At 29.0% G+C, this 19,867-nt stretch overlaps 1 protein-coding gene across 1 annotated transcript; it reads right to left on the reverse strand.

Moving 5' to 3' along the window:
* Positions 1 to 3,837: 3,837 nt before the first annotated feature.
* LOC111274027 (uncharacterized) lies at positions 3,838 to 4,596 on the reverse strand. The gene has a single exon (XM_022858684.2). It carries the CDS (start codon positions 4,518 to 4,520, stop codon positions 4,068 to 4,070), a length of 453 nt encoding a protein of 150 aa, XP_022714419.2. The 5' UTR covers positions 4,521 to 4,596; the 3' UTR covers positions 3,838 to 4,067.
* Positions 4,597 to 19,867: the final 15,271 nt, after the last annotated feature.

The following is a 19,867-nucleotide window of genomic DNA, read 5'->3' on the forward strand; positions in this document are numbered from 1 at the left end:
GGGAAAGAGGTAAATTTTTTTATTCGTTTATGCTGAAATTCTTGACTAAGGGAACGATACAATTGCTATTTATATTATTGTCAATTTTATGATTTTCTTTTATGTTAAAAGGAAACATTAGCTATATATATGATATGTATTTTTTGAAATGAACAATAAACCACTTTAAATTTGCATTTTTTTAACTAGATAATTATAAACTTTTCATATCATTTAAATATTTTCATTTGATTATTCAATTTTTAAATGCTTTTAAAATTTAAAAATATACTTATCCAATTCTTTCAATTTATATAATAGTTTTATATTAATTTAAATAATATATAAGACATCTCTTAAATCACTATTTCTCAAAGTAGTAGTAAAATTCATTAAGAATATTAGTAATTATTTTGTCTTTTTTTAATTTAAAATAAAAGATATTCTTTTTCAATTTAAAATCACCTACATCTACTAATTTAATTTTTTTTTTAATTTTATCACTTATGATTTATTAACAATCTCTCATTTTTAATGAAAATTGTAGATAACTATAATTTTTTCATTAAATTAGGCTCCTAATATACTTTTCTAAGGTGTTTTATTTTTACCTTTATGTCAAATTAATATTTTAAAGAAAAATATATTAATCTACAATTATCAAATCTTTTCTTTATTATACCTTTTGGTTAAGTTACAACGTCTTTCTATAGTTTCCTTTAACAATGAATTCATATCTATATATTTTTTTTTGCTCTACGTTGATTTTGAGCTTGTGGATTTTCTTACTCAAGTGTTACACAATTGATAAACCATGAATCATAATATTTTTTATTCTTTTGGGCAAATGAAATTTTTGAAATTTTTATTTTAAATGTTTGTATTATTTCTATTTTAAATGAAAAGTGCACAACGCAAATGAAAAAAAAAAAGGTATATAGTTATTACTATTACTATTACTATTACGATATTTTTATTTTAATAATTGATATTTTAATTAACATTGACATTCTTTCATAATTATCTCACTTTTAACAAATTAACCCAAAACTATTATATGTATTTTATATATACATTATACATATAAATTAAATAATATTTATTTATGTGTCTACACATATATTTAAATAAATAAAATTAATTTATACATCACATGGATCGCAAGCTAATTAATATTATATAATTGCAAAAATAGATGAAGCCAAACTTGAGCCTTGAATTTAGAGCCAAGGCCCTTTATGCTTTTAAAAGGACATCATTTTTTTCTCAAGCTCATTTTACAAGTTTCCTATTTTTATTCAAACCCAATCAAATATTAGAGGGGACTTTAGATTTGGATGGGTTTACTTTGATCTAATGGTATTTTAACTTTGTTTTAGGCTTATTAGTAGTCATTTGATCCCATTGCATTTTTGGTGTGATACGATTAAATGCACTGCACTTCCAGTTGAATCAAAATGCGAATTTTAGTGAGATCAAATCAACATAAATTTTTCATTAAAATTTTTTTCAATTGTAGTTATAGTAAATTTTGTTACTGTTTTTAATATCATCGTAGCCAATCTCATCATCCATCCAAATGGAGCTTTAGCTGTTAAATTTGAAGTGTGCAATGACTAAATTGAGCTAATTCGGCCAAAATAGCATCTTTAAAGATTTATTTAAGGTTAAGTTTGATGCGTTAATTAAAATTCATATAAATTTAATTATAATTTTAAAATATTAACAAATTAGAAATGTTTTATATTAATAGTTGATTTTTTAAAAATTATGTTTATAAATAAAATAATTATTTAGGCTTAACAATGTTCGATTAAAATTTTTGTATAAAGCTTAACTTAAGTTAGATTCAACTCACAAACTTAATGAATAACTTGAATGTAGATGAATTATGGATAATTTATGTGTATGTGTATATATATATATTGGGTTTTATCTATTATTTCGTGACTATCAATTATTTGTCATATAACTCAAATCAAGAGTCTTCTTTTAGGATTTTTTTTGGTTCATTTTTGCTTTTGGGGTTATAACTATGTTGTTTTGTTGAGAGTGCGAGAATCACTTGATTCTTTCGTTGCTCTACTTTTCTTATTAATATGAAATTATGATAGGGCTTATATATATATATATATAATATATATATATATATATATATATATATATACACTCGAAAGCTCTAATTCAACCAATATAACAACCTGTTAGTTTGGTTCAATCAAATTATCTAATTTGTATTGCCTTTTTGGTATTGAATTATACATATTTTCACTTTTAATATTCCTCTTTATTAATATATACTAATATACTTTAAATTAATATATTCATTCATATTTGTGTAAGTATTCATTCATATAAAAATATATATGAGAAATGATCAACTTATACAATGTAAATTTTTTTAGTTTTATATTTTTTTAATAATTCATTTTAGTAGATCAAAAAGATGAAATTAAACTATTTTTTCTTATTTTTACTTGTCTCTCTCATCTATTGAATATATTAAAATCAATGTTAGAATATATATATATATATATATATATATATATATATATAAAGGATCAACCTACACAGTATAAAACTAAAAAAGTTATATATATATTTTAACCATTGATTTCAATAGATTTAATGATGAGATTAAACCATTTTTTCTTATTTTTCTAGTCTCTCTCATCCCTTATATATATATATATATTAAAATCAATGTTTAGAAAAACGTATAAAACTTTTTTTAAGTTATAAAATGTAAGTTGATCATTTCTTTCTCTCTATATATAGAGGAGGGATCAAACTTACTAAGTGTAACTCTTTTTTTAGTTTTACGTATTTTTTTAATTATTGATTTTAATAGATCCAAAAAATAAGATTAAACCACTTTCATAATTTTACTTTTTTTTCTCATCTTTGACTCAATTGAAATCAATAGTTAAAAAAAACTATAAAACTAAAAAAATGTTATACTCTGGAAGTTGATTTCTCCTTATATATATGTGTGTATCTATTTATATAAATATATAAATATATAAATATATATGAGTAAGGTTAATTAACACAAGCATAAAAAAAGGTTAATTAACACAAGCATAAAATTTTTTAGTTTTACAAATTTTTTTAATAATTGATTTCAATAAATCTAAAAGATGAAATTAAATTATTTATTTATTTCTCTCATTTCTTAGATCTATGAAATTAATGGTTAGAAAATGATGTAAAACTAAAAAATTTTACATTGGTGTAAGATCACTCCTATATATTTTGGTGTAAATTAGATCACTTCTATATATGGGAAGAGATCTAACTTACATAAAAAACTTTTATACTTTTTTCAATAATTGATTTTAATAAATTCAAGAGATGAAATTAAATGTATATAAGAAAGGATCTAATTTATACAAAAAAAATTTATATTCTTTAAACCATTGATTTAATAGATCTACGAAATGAGATTAACTATTTTTTTTTTCACTTGACTCTCTTATTTCTTAGATTTATTGAAATTAATGATTAAAAAATTTATAAAATTTGTTAATTTTACACTAATTTAAATTGATATCTCTTTTATATATTTATATAGACACACACCATGGACTGCAAAAAGAGACGCCGAAGCCCGTTAATAACTAGAGTAATTTGCATAATTTCTAATAGTTTTTCTTTTTTCTAATTCTAACAAATTGATCGCTAATTTACTAATTCCTTCATCTAATATATAGTTGCCTCATTTTCACCTTTTTGACACATGTCCTCTTGCTAGCTGGTTGATAAATCTATATACATGTCTTACCATATCATCATAAGAATAAATATACCTATAAATAATTAATGCTTAAAATATCTAAAATTTGAACAAATAATATATACAGTATCCAAGAACATTGTGAATATATTACTTGTATATCTTCAAATAATAGTCACATATTTAAAACAATTATTAAATTAAAAAATCTACATCTGGGCGAAACCTACCAAATTGTGATGGCTCGCCTTTATTTATAGTATAATTCAAATGACTATATGGCCTAAACATGTACTAAATGCTATCTGATCATTTGATCAATATCTAGAAGAGGTGTGACGATGAATTGTTTCTATGCATAGCTGCACATTCCATACAAGCATTTACTTCCTTTGCTGCAGTTATTGTTGCAACCCCCGCAATGTTTTTTGTGAGACATTGGGTTCACACACTGCCCTTTGCAGCAAATCTCTGAGTACTTACACTTCTTACCACACTTTCCGCAGTTGAGTCTGTCTGTCTTCACATTCACACATTTTTTCTTGCAGCAATCAGGCCCCGGACTGCCCGCCACACGACACACTCTAGGGTTTTTGTTACACGTCATCACGGTCCGAGGTTTTTGTGCGAGAAACCGGCTGGTAATTCCTCGGAAAGAAGTTGGTTCGACTTGGCTATGATCCTCGTTATCATCATCATCACCATCGCTGTCAACAAATGATTCATCTTTAGATGGTGTGGCGGAGAGAGTGATGGCCGAGGCCATGAGCAAGGCAAACATCAGGAAAATCTTCAGAAATTTCATGTTTTTCTTGAGAGTTTGAGGGGGAAAATAATACGATGAAAGATGCTTAATTTGGATAATTTGGGTGTGGAGAAAGAAATGAATGATGTAGAGGTATTTATAGACAAGATTAGAGGCTGACATATAGTAGGTATCTTACAGAATTGCTGCATGGTTTCGTTTTCACCGATGCTGTCCTTAGTGGGATGGTCCAATTCAACGGGCGTATAAATTATAAAATATCAAGTAAACGAAGTTAGGCGTCCCAAGTAAATTTATGCAGCAAAATTAGGCGAATTTCAACTACTTTATTTCTATCAAATTTTCCCACCCATTGCATAGTTTGATAATTAGAGTCTGTAGTAATTAAGTGTTTTTTTAATTCAAAATTGTTTTTGGTTTTTTTAGTTCAACTAGGCTAGTTGCCGCAAATTTAATTTGGTATTTATTCGTTTGAATGGTTGATGGTAAAGGGATTTTTTTTCAAAATTGATTTTTTGAGTGGTGAGAGATGTTGGGGCTTTGCATAATACATATCTTTTTCCGAATTAATTTAAATAAATTTATTTATGTTAAATTTAACAAATTTTTAAAAATTATTTTTATAACTTTTTAACAAATATAAACTTGAGACAGTTAAAAAAAAAAACCAAAATTTTTATCACTCAAATTAACCTTCATTGATTGAAAAATTGATATTTCTGTCCAAATATGTTACAGCTTCATGATAATAGAAAATAGTATATAGTTCCACAAAAAAAGTACACTTAATTTACTTGAAAAACGATAAAATCAAGTCAATGAACTTTTTTATTAAAAAAAATAAAAACGTCGTTATTAGCAGCCAAATTATGATTAAAGTAAGAAGTCGGTAGGTTGAAAGCAGAAGCGTCAACATGCAGAGCGTAACAGCTTCCTTCAACGAGACCAACAGTTGTTCAAATATGGCAAGAAACCCAAAATTTCATGATTTGCTTACAAAACGGTTACACAAGCACTCGCTTATATTCCATACTTTGAATTTTCCGCACAAAAATTTCTATGGTTGATTGCTTGCATCTCTTGTTTTCTTTATGCGTGATTTTGATTTCACAATATAAAATAATCTTCATTCCTATATCACACTTCTTAAAATTCGAATTTTAAACTTTCAAAATGGATAAAAATTTGTTAGAAAAATTAGTAAAATTTAGAAAATTGAAAGAGAGAATAAATATTCAAGATGGTTTTTTTTTTCCCCTAAAAACTTGCATGCCCCAAGATATAACAAAACTTCAAAATTTTTCAAATACAATTTTTGCAAATAATTTTGTAAAAAAGTATTATATATATATATTTTTATATACATGTATTACTTTTTAAATAAGAAAGAAGATACTTTCTCTTTATTTTTTAATTCAAGTAGTAAATAGCCATGACCCTATTCAAGCAAGGTAGAACCTATGGTCTTCACAGTTTTCGTGAATTAGATCCCTCTACAAGTTCAATGGAGGTGGCTATCTCAAATCTTCAGAATCTATGGTAAGGTCGTCGATGTGTTTATACCACAGAAAAGGAGTATCAGAAGAAGGAACTACGGGTTTGTACGTTTCGACAAATATATGAAGAAAGGAATGCGGTTAGTAGATTAAACGGAACATGGATCAGGGGCCATAGGATCGGGGTGAATGTGGCACGCTTAAGTGCTAAATCTCCTTTTCGGAGACAAGTACCAACGAACAATGCACAGAGAAGCGAAAAGAGGCCTCGAGAAGAAATAGCTCACGAACAACAGAGAGGTGAGTCGTCTGGAACTCCACCAGATGAAAAGGAGGCAGAAGGTAGACAGAGAACTTACATGCAGGCCCTGTTGGAAACTGACAACTCGATAACCAGAGATGCATCTACTGGGAAAAAAGAAAGCTTAAAACTGAAAGTATTTCAGGGGATGGTGAACGAAGAGTCGTTGCGCAACCTTGAGAAGAGTGTAATAGGCATCTGCAGAGGCTATTACGAAGCGAAAACGTTAAATGAGAATGTTAAAATACACTGAGTTTTCGACATATCAGTCAAGAAGATTTCGTGAAGACAGTTCCTAATCTGTTTTCAAGACGATGAAACCATGGCTACTATGAAACAACTAGGGTGGTCTTGGCTAAAAGAGTGGCTCATTGAGGTGGCTCACTGGTCGGAAGATACGGATTACAGATACAGAACTACATGGCTGACAATTTATGGGGTTCCATTGCATGCATGGAATTATGACACTTTTAAAAACATATCCAGCTTATGAAGTAAGTTAATCTTCATGGATTGCAAGACATTAAACTATAACGATTTCAGCAGAGGTGCTGTTTTTATCATGACTAATCAACTGGAGAAAATCGACAAATTTCATTAGTCTCGAATGTGGTGGTAAAAGCTATAAGATAAGGGTAATTGAAATAGGATCAGACGTAATCTCACTGCTTCATTGCTGTTGCGGCTCCTACGAGCAGTTGCAGAATAGGTTTGAAGATGAACAGCAGGATCTGGGTGCTAATATCAATGAGTTGGAAGTTGTGAACGAGACCGAGGAACACTTGATGAATAAATAAAAAACAACACTTGATGAATAAATATACCTTTCCATAAATGAATATTGAACGCAAATTTTCACTTATGAACAGGCATAACATTTCAAGATTAATTTAATCTATATACAAAAATTATTGGTCACCGATACCATATAGTACTTGGTGCAACTAACAAAGTAGGTGAGTAATTCCTTGCACGTAAAGGTGTCAAATGGGTTGCACATTTTATGACGTGATACGATTTGTTACGACATAAATAGCAAGCACAATATATATATATATATATATATATATATGTGTGCGTGTGTGTGAATGTGTTCCGTGCTAAATTGAAAGATTTTAAGTTTATCCATATAGCACAATTCGTTAAAAATTAGTGCCAGCACATGACACCTGGGCACATAAGTCCCGTTGTGCCATGTTGACTTATAATTGTTATTTGATTGTATTTATATTATTTTTATATTATAATAAAATTATATTTATTTTTTATATTTTATTGATAATTTATAAAATAAAATTACTTATTAAATATTTAAATTATTGATAAATAATTTATATTTAACTAATGATTAGCAAAGATAAAATGATAAAAATAAATTAAGACTTCAAATTAAGTACAAATTCAATTAATAAAATAAATTACTATAAGATGGGTATAAAATAAATGCACAAAGACAACACATTATATAAGTGAATCGTTAGATGATGAAAATAAAAAAAAATAATCTTATGTTTTATAATATTTTTTATATGTATGTGTTTTTTTTTTTTTTTGAAATATTTTGATTGTAAAAATATATATTTTTATTTAACGAATTCTATTACCATTTCCTGAATGTGGGCATTTTGTTGAACAACATAAATTATGTGTAATTTTTATTTATCTTTGGATGTTATTTTTAATAGTAGATGAATTTTTTTAAAAAGTAATTAAAATTTTGAAAAACTATTAATAAATTGTACTTGATCCATCTCAATACAAAAAATAGTACTGCGCTAACTATGAAGATTATGGATCATGTACCATGTTGGGTTTTATTCTTAATCTTCATGGACCATATTAATACATGTTAAAAAATAATATTAAGTCGACACAATCCATTAATATATAAATAAATTATGCTTATCTAACACGGTATATTTAACACCTCTATTTGTATAAAGGTTTATTTCCATTAAAAGCCAAAACCATCAACCTCTTTTCACCGACGGTAGAATTGAATTTGGCTACTTTCTCAAACTTATTGCAATGCCTTTTCCTTTTGTTTTATTTCGATAAAAAACTTACCAACTTAAAAATAAAAAAATTAAAATGATACAATCTTAAAACCAATCAACATTCCAAAGCAAAAATACATGCAATAAAAATAGAAAAAAAATTATCTTTTACTGGGAAGTTACATAAATATTAATTTAGTTTATATAAATACCAATTTACATGTCATAAGGCAAAAATAAAAATAGAACTAACATGAAAATCAGAAATAAAAATTTATATTTAGTGTCTATGAAACCTATGATATAAAGATAAAGCTTTCTATCCCAGAATTGCCTGCTGCTCTCTCTTTAGAATTAATTTTCTCTACTTTCTCTCTACAACCAATCATGAAATCCAAGAACACTGGCCAAATTCCAAAATTTTAGTGCATAGAAATTCAATCGGTCCCTATGAAATTCAAACTTTTTCAAAAGTAACGAAAAACCTAGAATCCAGTCATCGCCTTTTCCTTCTGGTCACTATAGATCTTATTGGGAAATTTAAATATTCATCGAAAAATTCAAACTTAAACCCAAAAAACTCCAAAAAAAAAATAATCCCACAAAAGCTCTAAGACTCGACGGTATGCTAGTTTTATTCTTCCAATAATATTAGGGTATTATAAGATCAGATATTATTGAGTTTTGTCTTAATATCATGAATGGAGGGAGATAGTTCAATGGTATTAATGACAAAGACATTGTTTTTATCCCATAAATGAAAGCCCCTAGGGAAATTTCGTAGTATTGCCCTATTAACTTATGTAATGTCTTCTACAAAATAATTGCTAAGACTTTAGCAAATAGAATAAAACAGTTTCTACCAATGTGCATAAGTGAGAACTAAAGTGCTTTTATCCCTGGTCACCTGATATCTGATAATGTTGTTATAGCTTATAAGCCATTATATATATTGAAACAAAAGAAAAAAGGGTAAAGAGAGGCAGTACGCCCTCAAACTAGACATGGACCAAGCCTATGATAGAGTGGAATGGTTTTTCATAAAAGCTATGATTGAGCGAATGGATTTTGACAGAAAAATGGATAACACTTATAATGAACTATATTAAATTTGTTACTTATAAGGTGGTAACTACTGGTTTGGTCTTAAAAATATTTTACTCAAAAAGAGGGCTTAGATAGGGGATCTTTTTTCTCAATATTTATTTCTGGTATGCATTAAAGGTTTATCGACACTATTGTCAAAAAACCAAATTAAGGGCTTGCTAGAAGGAGTACGAGTAAGTGTTCAGGGCCCAAGAATCACTTACTTGTTTTCTGCAGATGATAGTTTGCTTTGAAATAGTTTGCTTTTCTTTAAAGCAAACCAACAAGAATGCAGAAGAGTGAGAGACTTGCCAAAAAGGTATGAGGGAGGTTTTGCGTAACAGATTAATTATGACAAATTTGGTTTATTTTTTAGTATAAATACCAGAGCTAAGGGAAAGGAATTGGTAAATAATAGTTTAATGATACAAATCACCATAAACTTGAAAAGATATTAAGATTTACCTATGTTCATTGGGACAAGGAAGAAATAGGCTTTTAGAAAAATTTTGAAGAATATGAAAAGAACAATAAAAAAAGGGAGTAACAGGTGGTTGTCTCAAGGGGGAAAGGAGGGTTTTGTTAAAGTGATGCTACAGTTGATGTTTTCCTATAAATGTTTTATTTCATGTTCCCGAAAGGCTTACATCACAACATCAACATGATCATTAGCAAATTTTGTTAGAGAAAATCTCTAAAGAAAAGAGGAATACTCTAGAAATCAAAGAAACATATGTGTATGGCAATGAAAACTGAAGGTATGGGTTTTAGGGATATGGAGTATTTTAACAAAGCTTTGCTAGTAAAAGAAGGATTGCCACTTATACACAATAATATGTCACTCATGTTCAAAGTTATCAGAGCTAACTATTTCCTAAAAACATTATTTCTTGAGTTTGGATTAGGGAATGCATCGTCATACACATAGAAGAGCATCTAGATGGGGAATAAGGCATTGTAGCTCAGAACAAGGTAGAGGGTGGGGAATGGAGGAAATGTAAACGTGTGAAACTGACAAATGGGTACCATGAAAAAATTATTTCAAACTTGAACCAAATGATGGCTATCTTCTAATGGTAATGAAGGTTAATACCTTAATAAAGAGTTTTCAAAACTGTTGTGGCAAAGACATGCTGAGGGAATGATTTTCAGCAAAAATTATTTGTGATATTTTGACAATTCTAGTGAGCAATAAAAGACCACCGGATATTCAGGTTTGGCACTATACAAAGACAGGGCAATATAGTGTGTGATGTGGATATCACTTACAGGTTTCAAAAGAACACGCAACAAGCTTAATGTATGGGGCAAGGGAAGAGATAACAGGTAATGTCAATGTCCCTAACTGGAATAGATTATGGCAGTTACCCATTCTAAGTAAATTCAAAATATTGCATAGAGATTGAGGTTAAAACACTACTTGTATATGAAAGACTAAAGCATATGAAAATAATAGATTGTGTGACATGTCAACGATGTTAAAAGTAGGACAAAACTATAATACATGCAATAAGAGATTACCCCATTGGTTACTGGTTTCAAAAGAACACGCAACAAGCTTAATGTATGGCGCAAGGGAAGAGATAACAGGTAATGTCAATGTCCCTAACTGGAATAGATTATGGCAGTTACCCATTCTAAGTAAATTCAAAATATTGCATAGAGATTGAGGTTAAAACACTACTTGTATATGAAAGACTAAAGCATATGAAAATAATAGACTGTGTGACATGTCAACGATGTTAAAAGTAAGACAAAACTATAATACATGCAATAAGAGATTACCCCATTGCCAAGGAAGTAAAGATATAGGCTGGATATGAAAAAGATTGGCAAGGATCCTAAGCATAAATTATGAATGAATGTTTTATAGCTTGGTAAATAATATAAACAAAGACAAACTTTGCTGTATCATTATAATGTGTTGGACAATATGGTCTAACAAGAATGAGAACATTACGAATGGAACATAAAAGGATAGCCAAAGAACAATGAAATTTGTTAATTGATACTTATATGAAGTTACATGTGCCCAAGCAAAACTGTTGAACAATGATCTAAAATTTAGTTCATGTTTAGGATCAATGTCCTAGTTTTTAGGATATAATTAGTAGTAGTTATTATACGTGATTGGGTGATTCTTAATATTTGTCACTTTTTTCACTTTTTCATTATTTGTTAACTGTTTAAGCATTTTACTCTGTTAGTTATCTTGTAAGCCTATTAAAATGTTGATTGAATTCAATAAAAACATAAAGCAATTTATATGTCATTATCCAAAATTGATTCTTTCTTTGGTGTCGGTAATTTAATTTCAAAAAACTTATTTCATAACAAATTTTTGGTATCAGAGCCTTAAAATCTTTTCCCATTTTTTGTATCTATTGAATTATCAATGATGGCAGTTAATGGTAATTGAAATGTAACCCAACCTCTCATTCTCGTGTTCGACGAAAAATGTTATGACTTCTAGAGCATCAAGATGAAGACACTTTTTAAATTTCAAGATCTTTAAAATTTTGTAAAAATCAGATACGACGAGAATGATAATGATGAAAGATGACTGAAAGACAACAAAAAGAAAGATTTTAATGCCCTATTTATCATTCAGCAAGTAGTTCATAAGATACTTTTCTCCAAGATTATAACAGCTAACACTTTAAAGGAAGCTTGAAAAATCTTGTAAAAAGAGTTTCAAGGCTTTTCAAAAGTTATTGCTGTGAAACTTTAAACTTTTCAGAATCAGTTTGAAACTTTGATGATGACAAGTAATGAAACAGTGCAAGATTTTTTTTCTATAGAAATTTTTATTGTTACTCAATTGAGATCTTATAATGATAAGATTACTGATGAGACTATTATTTTCAAAGTTTTACGAAGCCTAACTCTAAAGTTGTTATAATAGAAGAGTCTAAGGATCTATCTATTGTTTTCTTTGATGAACTAATGGATTTTTTACAAGCTCATGAAGCAAGATTGATAAGATCACAAGAAAAGATTGATGAGAAGGTATTTCAAGTGAAATGGGATAAAACTAGAAATGAAGTATCCATTGGCAAAGGACGTGATAGAGGAGGCTTTCGTGGAGGATGTGGCAAAGTTAAAAGAAGATATCATTCTGATAAACAAAAGAAGTAGTCTATTAGTGAGCAAAAAAATAACAAAAGCATTGTCCAATGTTACAGTTATAAGAAATTTAGTCATATAAAGGTAAATTGTTGGAACCAAGTGAGCTACACGGAGGAAGAAAGCAAAAAAAATAAGTTATTCATGACCTATTTACTTACTAATGAAGTTCCAATTGATGTTTAGTTTGTTGATAGTAGTCGTTCGAACCATATAACCCCTAATAGATCACTATTTAAGGATCTTGACTAGTCACAAAAGTTGCAAGTTAGACTTGGGAAAAACAAACAAATGCAAAAAAAAGGTATAGTTGAGGTGAAGACAAGCAATGGTAAAATAAAATTACTTTTTGATATCTTCTTTGTTCTTAATTTGATGCATAGTTTGTTGAGTGTTGAACAACTAATGACTGGTGGATGTGCAATGGTGTTTGAAAATGGAGTATGTATGATTAAAGATAAATTTGGATACCCTATGGTGAATGTGCATATTGTAGACATTGAATTTTGTTCGAAATATTTTTCAATATGATTGACCCGAGGCTAATTTGTGAACATGGGCTAAGATCATTTATAGAGATCATTTATAACCCATAAAAAGCCTACAAATTGGCCCATTTAAAGACCCAAAGTCAACTCAAATCAAATTCAATCAAACAAAGTCAAAATTACACAATACTTGGTCAAAATGGATAGAACTCAAGTTATTTCTCAAAATTCATAGCCTAATTGGAATCAATGTGGCTTAAAATTAAATTTGAAGATTTTTAAAATACTAAAAATTTTTATTGCACTTGAAGAAATACAAAATTACTAAAATGCCCTTTAGGGGTATTTTCGTAATCTGGCCTTTTCGAGATCAGATTTTTGTGAAACTTTTCAGATCTAAATTTCATAATATTTCATAATTTTTGATGCATTTGAATGCACAACAATACCCCGAAATGTGAAATTACCAAAATATCCTTATAACGGTATTTTCGTAATTTGGCCTTCTTGAGTTCAAATTTTCATGAAACTTTTCAGATCTCAATTTTATAATATTTCATGATTTTTGGTGCTTTAAAATCCTAAAAATGAGTATGAGAATATTGATTTCGAAGAAAATAACATAAATACCGAAAACTTTGTATTAGTGGTAAAATATTCTTTTCATGGGTTTAGAGGCAATAAAAATCCAACCTTTGCAGTGAATAATGTGGATCATTAGATCTCCTATTGAATCTTAATTCAATGGCTAAAGGTTGCTCCTTAAAAAAAGAAAAAACAAAACTTTGGCTCTTAGATGAGATTTGATCCAAGAGCCTATACTCACCAAGAAAAAGAGATATTTTTTAAAGATTTTCTTCTTGGCAAAAGGGATGGTTTTCTGCAATTTTGGAAAAGGGAAGGTGGCTAGGAAAAGGGGGAAAGGAAGAAAGAAAGAAAAGAAAATTGTGAAAAGCTTAAAGATATATAATTCTTCTTTTCTATTTCATAACATTCAACGCATCCTCCATATCATCTACTTTTTTTAATTTTTTGTTTCTTTTTTTAAGAAAGTGGTAATTCTTAGATGATTTTTTTTACTAAGCTTGGATCAACTTACATCCAACTAGTTAGTAGTTTGGATTGAAATGAGAAAACCAAGCAATAAAAAATTTCCAATCCACTATAGCCAAACCTTTTTTGGTCCTCCATTGATGTTTTTCTTGCTGTTGAATGTTATTTTTTTATGATTAAATGGCAAGTTTATTTGTTGTTTATATAAATTTTAGCTAGAATGTGATATGAGGATATTGTTTGGCTTTAAATGTTGACTTCATGTTTTCTTCTCTTTTTAGTTTGTCATATGCTGGTTGAAACTCCTCATATATTGTAGATGCCTTCATATGATGGAAATTGTGATGCTAAATGAAAATTTAAGTGAAATGAAATGATGATTGCTTAGGAATATGCCATAGAGTATTTGGCCAAGGTAGTTTCCTTACTTGGCTGAAACTTGCTCATCCATTTGTGGCCAAATGTTACTTGATCTTATGTATTAGATTTTTGTGTGTGTCATGTTTACTAAATTTTCTATGTGTTGGATTAATTTTTCAATGGAAAAACAATAGTTGAATGAGTGGTTTGGTTGATTTTTATGTTTGTTTTGTTAGAGTTTTTTTTTTTAAAAAATGGTGGAACATTCAAACCAATTTTAAAAGTTTGTTATGTTTGATCCATTTTTTCTCTTAAATTTTCATATGAAACTTGTTTATAATTTAGTTTTATAAATGCATATGCTTATAATTAGTTTTTTTTTTTTTTTTGTCATGCTTTTATCATGCATTCAGTAATAACATTTATATAATTTGTTCTTGTCGTGAGCATAATTTCATAAAACCCCAAATCCATTTTAAATTTTTAAAGATTTGTATGAAAATCCTTTATGAAATAATCTATTCTAAAATACCGCCTAGATGTTAAGGTATTTAGAAATTTTTATTTCACTAAAAATTTTCATATATTTTCACAACTCAAAATAAATTTGTTAAATTAACAAGTATAAAATAATAATAATAATAGGACGAGATTTTAAATATAAAAATTCATACCTAAACTTTGCCTAGATGTTGAAAAGTCTAGATGGTTTTTTTATATTTGAAAACTTGATTTTTAAATTCATATTTGATCATCGTTTTGCATGTGTTTCGTTTTTAAATTAATGTTTTCATTTATAATGCACATATATATGTTGGCTCTAGTTATGGATATTTAATATTAATTATATTATATTCCTTTTTTTCTATACCAAAAGTTTACTTAAAATTTTAATTTTGAATAAATAAAATTAAAATAACATTCCATGAAATATAATGGATTGGTACTTTGCCTAGATGTTGGAGAGTCATCAATAATTATCATTTTCAAAGAATGTTATTTTATTATTTTTTAAAGGGAATGTTATTATAAATCTTAAATAGAAAGACTATATTCAAATTCTACCTTTATATTGAAGATTATAAAGATATTTATTTAATTTAAAATTTTTCTTAATATTCTTAAATAAAAGATTTTTTAACTAATTTATCACAAAATGAAGGGAATTGTAATTAAATTTCATATAACAATCATTTTTTTAAAATTATAAATTGCACATAATTAATTGGTACTAATTCTATGAGCGTTGTAAGGGTGTTAATCCTTCTCCATGCATAATCGACTCTCAAACCTGATTCTGATTTCGTAGACCAAAATCATCTTTTTAATAAAGCTTTAAACCCATTTTATTATTTTATTAAAAAATTTTGGGTGACCAATCACACCTCTAAAAAGATTAGTGGTGACTCTCCTTTTTTTTCATAATTTTTTAAAAAAATTTTATGTCTAGCGATTGAGTCTTTGAACTGATACATTACAACACATATAACAGAAAATAAGATGTTTCCATTTAAAATTTCTAACGTAAAAAGTAAGCTCTTATTTTTAACAGGAATGATGAATCAAAATTATGGCATCTGTGATATGGATATCTCAATATCAAAGGCTTACAGTTACTAAGTAATAAATGTATAGGTTTTGAATTGCTTCAAATTTGATCTTTTGATTTATGTGAATGGTGTATTTATGGGAAACAAGCAAGAAAGTTGTTTCCAAGTGGACAGTCATTGAGAGCCTTTGAATGCCTTAAATTGATACATGTCGATCTATATAAACCTATGAAAACTACATCACTTGGTAGGAGTAAGTATTTTTTGCTCTTTACTGATGATTGTAGTAGAATGAGTTGGGTTTATTTTCTAACCAACAAGTCAAAGACTTTTGAGAGTTTAAAAAAATTCAAGGCTTTTGTGAAAAAGCAAAGTGGAGCTTTCATAAAGACTCTTTGCATTGATCGAGGAGAAAATTTTATATCTAATGTGTTTAACCTTTTTTGTGAGAAAAATGGCATTTACAGAGAATTGACTACACCCTACACTCCAGAGCAAAATGGTGCAGCTAAAAGAAAGAATTGTACTATTGTAAAAATGGCTAGTAGCTTGTTGCAAGCGAGAAAACTACTAAATCATTTTTGCATTAATTTGTGGCAATTGTTGTTTACTTATTGAATTTTTTTCTTGTAAAAACAGCCCTCAATCAGACACCTTATGAAGCTCGGAGAGGTACATGGCTGATGGTAAGTGACTTGAGGATTTTTGCTTGTGTTGCATATACTTTGGTTAATTCTTAGGCTTGTCACAAACTTCAAGAAAAATTAAAAAAAATGCATTTTTATGGGATATTGCACTCAATCCAAAACATATCATCTATATAATCCTCTTAGTGGCAATGTTATTATTAGTAGAAATATGGTCTTTGATGAAAATACAAGTTAGAAGAGGAAGGGCATAAACGAGGCAACTCAAATTCTGATTCCAAGTGCAAGTGAACATCCACGTGAGAATGTAGCAAATGAAAATGTTGAATCAATCCCCATGAACTTTTCAGTCAGTTCTTATTCACCTGCTTCTTCATTGTACTCTTTACCTCTAACCTCATGACACAGTAGTTCACCTTCTTTGAAAGAATTATCAAATGAAACACCTCTAAGAAAGTTTAGATCTTTGAATGATATTTATAAAACTTATCAATTTACTCTCTTTGTTTCAAATCTTACAACTTTTAAAAAAGCAGCAAACCAAAAAGAATGGCAAAACATAATGCAAGAAAAGATGATGGCAATCCAAAAGAATGAAACATAGGAGATTATAAATCTACCTAAAGGCAAGAACGCAATTAGCCTCAAATTGGTATTCAAAATGAAATACCATGCTGATGGAACCATGCAAAAGCATAAAGCCTAATTGGTGGTGAAAGGATACTCACAACAACAAGGAATTGATTTCAAAGAAAATTTTTCTCCAATTGCTTGATTTAAAACTGTGAGAATTATTTTAGCCTTGACTGCACAACTTCATTGGCCTATTTATCAATTTGATGTCAAGTCTACCTTTTTAAATGAAAACTTGAAAGAAGAGGTGTATGTCAGTCAACCTGAAGGGTTTGTGATCAAATGCAAGGAAACAGAGTGTACATACTAAAGAAAGCATTTTACAGGCTAAAACAAGCACCACGGGCATGGTATAGTAAGAGTTATAGCTATTTTTGTCACAATGACTTCACAGGGAGTGAGAATGAGCCTACTCTTTATATGAATAAAAAAGAAATAAAATAATATTATAATTGTTTGCTTTTATGTTAATGATATTATTTATATGGGCTCATGTGATTCTCTTGTTGTTGAATTTAAATCTAACATTATAAAAGAATTTAAAATGTCAAACATGGGTTTGTTGTATTATTTTTTAGGGTTTAAGGTAAAGCAAGGTATGGATGAAATTTTCATTTCACAAAAGAAGTATGCAATGGATCTACTCAAAAGATTTAATTTGCTTAACTGCAATCCAACTATCACATCCATGAACATGAATGAGAAGTTACAACTTGAAGATGGTTCAGAAAAGGCTGATGTAAAGACTTTTAAAAGCTTAGTAGGAGGTTTGATTTATCTGACTATACTAGACCAAATATTGCATTTTTTATTGGTGTAGTATTTAGGTTTATGCAAAGTCCCACAAAACATCAACTTAGAGCAATAAAAAAAGTCTTACGTTATATTATTGGAACTCGTGATTTTGGGATTTGGTATTGGCAAATTACAAACTTCAAATTATATGGATTCATAGATAATGATTGGGCAAGTTTGTTGGATGATAGAAAGAGTACTTTGACAATTGTTTTCATTCTCGGATCAGGTGCCAGAGTTAAAAAAAAACAAGCTACAACAGCTTTATCATCTTTAGAAATTGAGTATGTAGTAGCAACTTCAATAACTTGTCAAGCAATTTGGATTAGAAGATTTCTTGCAAATCTTTGTCAAGTTTAAGATAGTGCAACTAAAATTTTTTATAAAAACAACTCAACAATTGCTATGACAAAGAATCCTGTATTTCATGGGAGAATAAAACACATTGACATTCCCTTTCACTTTATTCGTGACTTAGTTGCAGATGGCATAATCAAAATGGAATATTGTGAAACAGACGTGTAGCTAACAAATCTTTTCACCAAAGCACTTTCAAGAGAGAAATTTTTTTACTTCAGATTACATCTCGGAGTATGTGATTTTAAATCAAAGGTGAGTGTTGAAGAGTGATTCCAAATTTTGTTCACGTTTGGACTCAATGTCTTGGTTTTTAGGATATAATTGGTAGTAGTTATTATACATGGTTAGATAATTCTTAATATTCAGCAACTTTCATCACTTTCCCATTATCTGTTAACTGTTTGAGTTTTTTATTCTGTTAGTTATTTTATAAGCCTATTAAAAAGCTGATTGAATTTAATAGAAAGGTAGAGCAATTTATGTGCAATTACCCAAAATTAATTCTTTCATTGGCATCGGTGATTTAATTTAAGAAAACCCACCTCTTTCCCCAACAAAAACAAGAGATTATAACCACAAGGGCTGATGCCAGATGGAGTGCACCAAAGGAAGATGAGGTGAAAATAAACTTTGATAGAACGCTGGATATAAGGAAGAGGGTAGGAGGAGTTGGACTGCTAGCCAAGAACTACCTGGGAAAGTTGTGAGAGTGGTGTCTATGATCATACTTGGAATTAAAGATACTGTAATAATTGGGGGATAGCTGCTTCTAAAGCAGTTGAGTTTGCAATTGAAATGGGATGGCAGAACATTGTCTTGGAGGGAGATGCACAAGGAATCATCACTCACCCACAGGATAATAACTTAGCTTTAGTTGGAAACCAAGTGAATAAGGTATAGGAGAGATTAGCCAGTTTTCTACAATGGAAGGCTCTATATGCCCAAAGAGTAGCGAATGAGGCATCGCATAAGCTAACTAGAATGGCAGTTAAAAGTATGGAAAGCAAACATTGGCTTGATGAATGTTCAGTAGAAATAGATTGCATTGTAACTCGAGATGCTATTCATTGAATTAATGGAAATGGCTTTAGTAAAAAGAAAGAATGTGAACATTAGTTTGAATGTTGAATGGAAATTATAGGCATGATGAATTCAAGCCTCCTGTTAGTTTTGGCTTCTCTCAAGTGGTCATAGGATGATCATCAATTTATCATTGTCACACGAATTTTGTTGCTCTTGTTTTTCAAACCAGTAATAAGTTTGCAACTGTGCGCAGGCATCCCGGGTGGCGTGGGCGTTGGCTATTTAGGTTTTGAAGGGTATTTGAACTTTAAACCTAAAGGGTATACAGCTGTCATATGGTATAATTTCAAGGCTCCATGTTGAATGTTAGACTTAATAATAAGATAGAATTTTTTTTTGGCCATTAATTTCTGTTCTTTTCTTCCTTTTCCTGTCATTTCCTCGTTGCTCGTGTCTCAAGTAAAATTTTCC

Source organism: Durio zibethinus, chromosome 26 (genome assembly GCF_047325235.1).
Source record: "Durio zibethinus cultivar Kanyao isolate XHJ-2024 chromosome 26, ASM4732523v1, whole genome shotgun sequence".
Taxonomy (NCBI): Eukaryota; Viridiplantae; Streptophyta; class Magnoliopsida; order Malvales; family Malvaceae; genus Durio; species Durio zibethinus.

Coding starts and splice junctions, on each gene's coding strand:
- LOC111274027 (XM_022858684.2), bottom strand. CDS start 4,520: ATGAAATTTCTGAAGATTTTCCTGATGTTTGCCTTGCTCATGGCCTCG.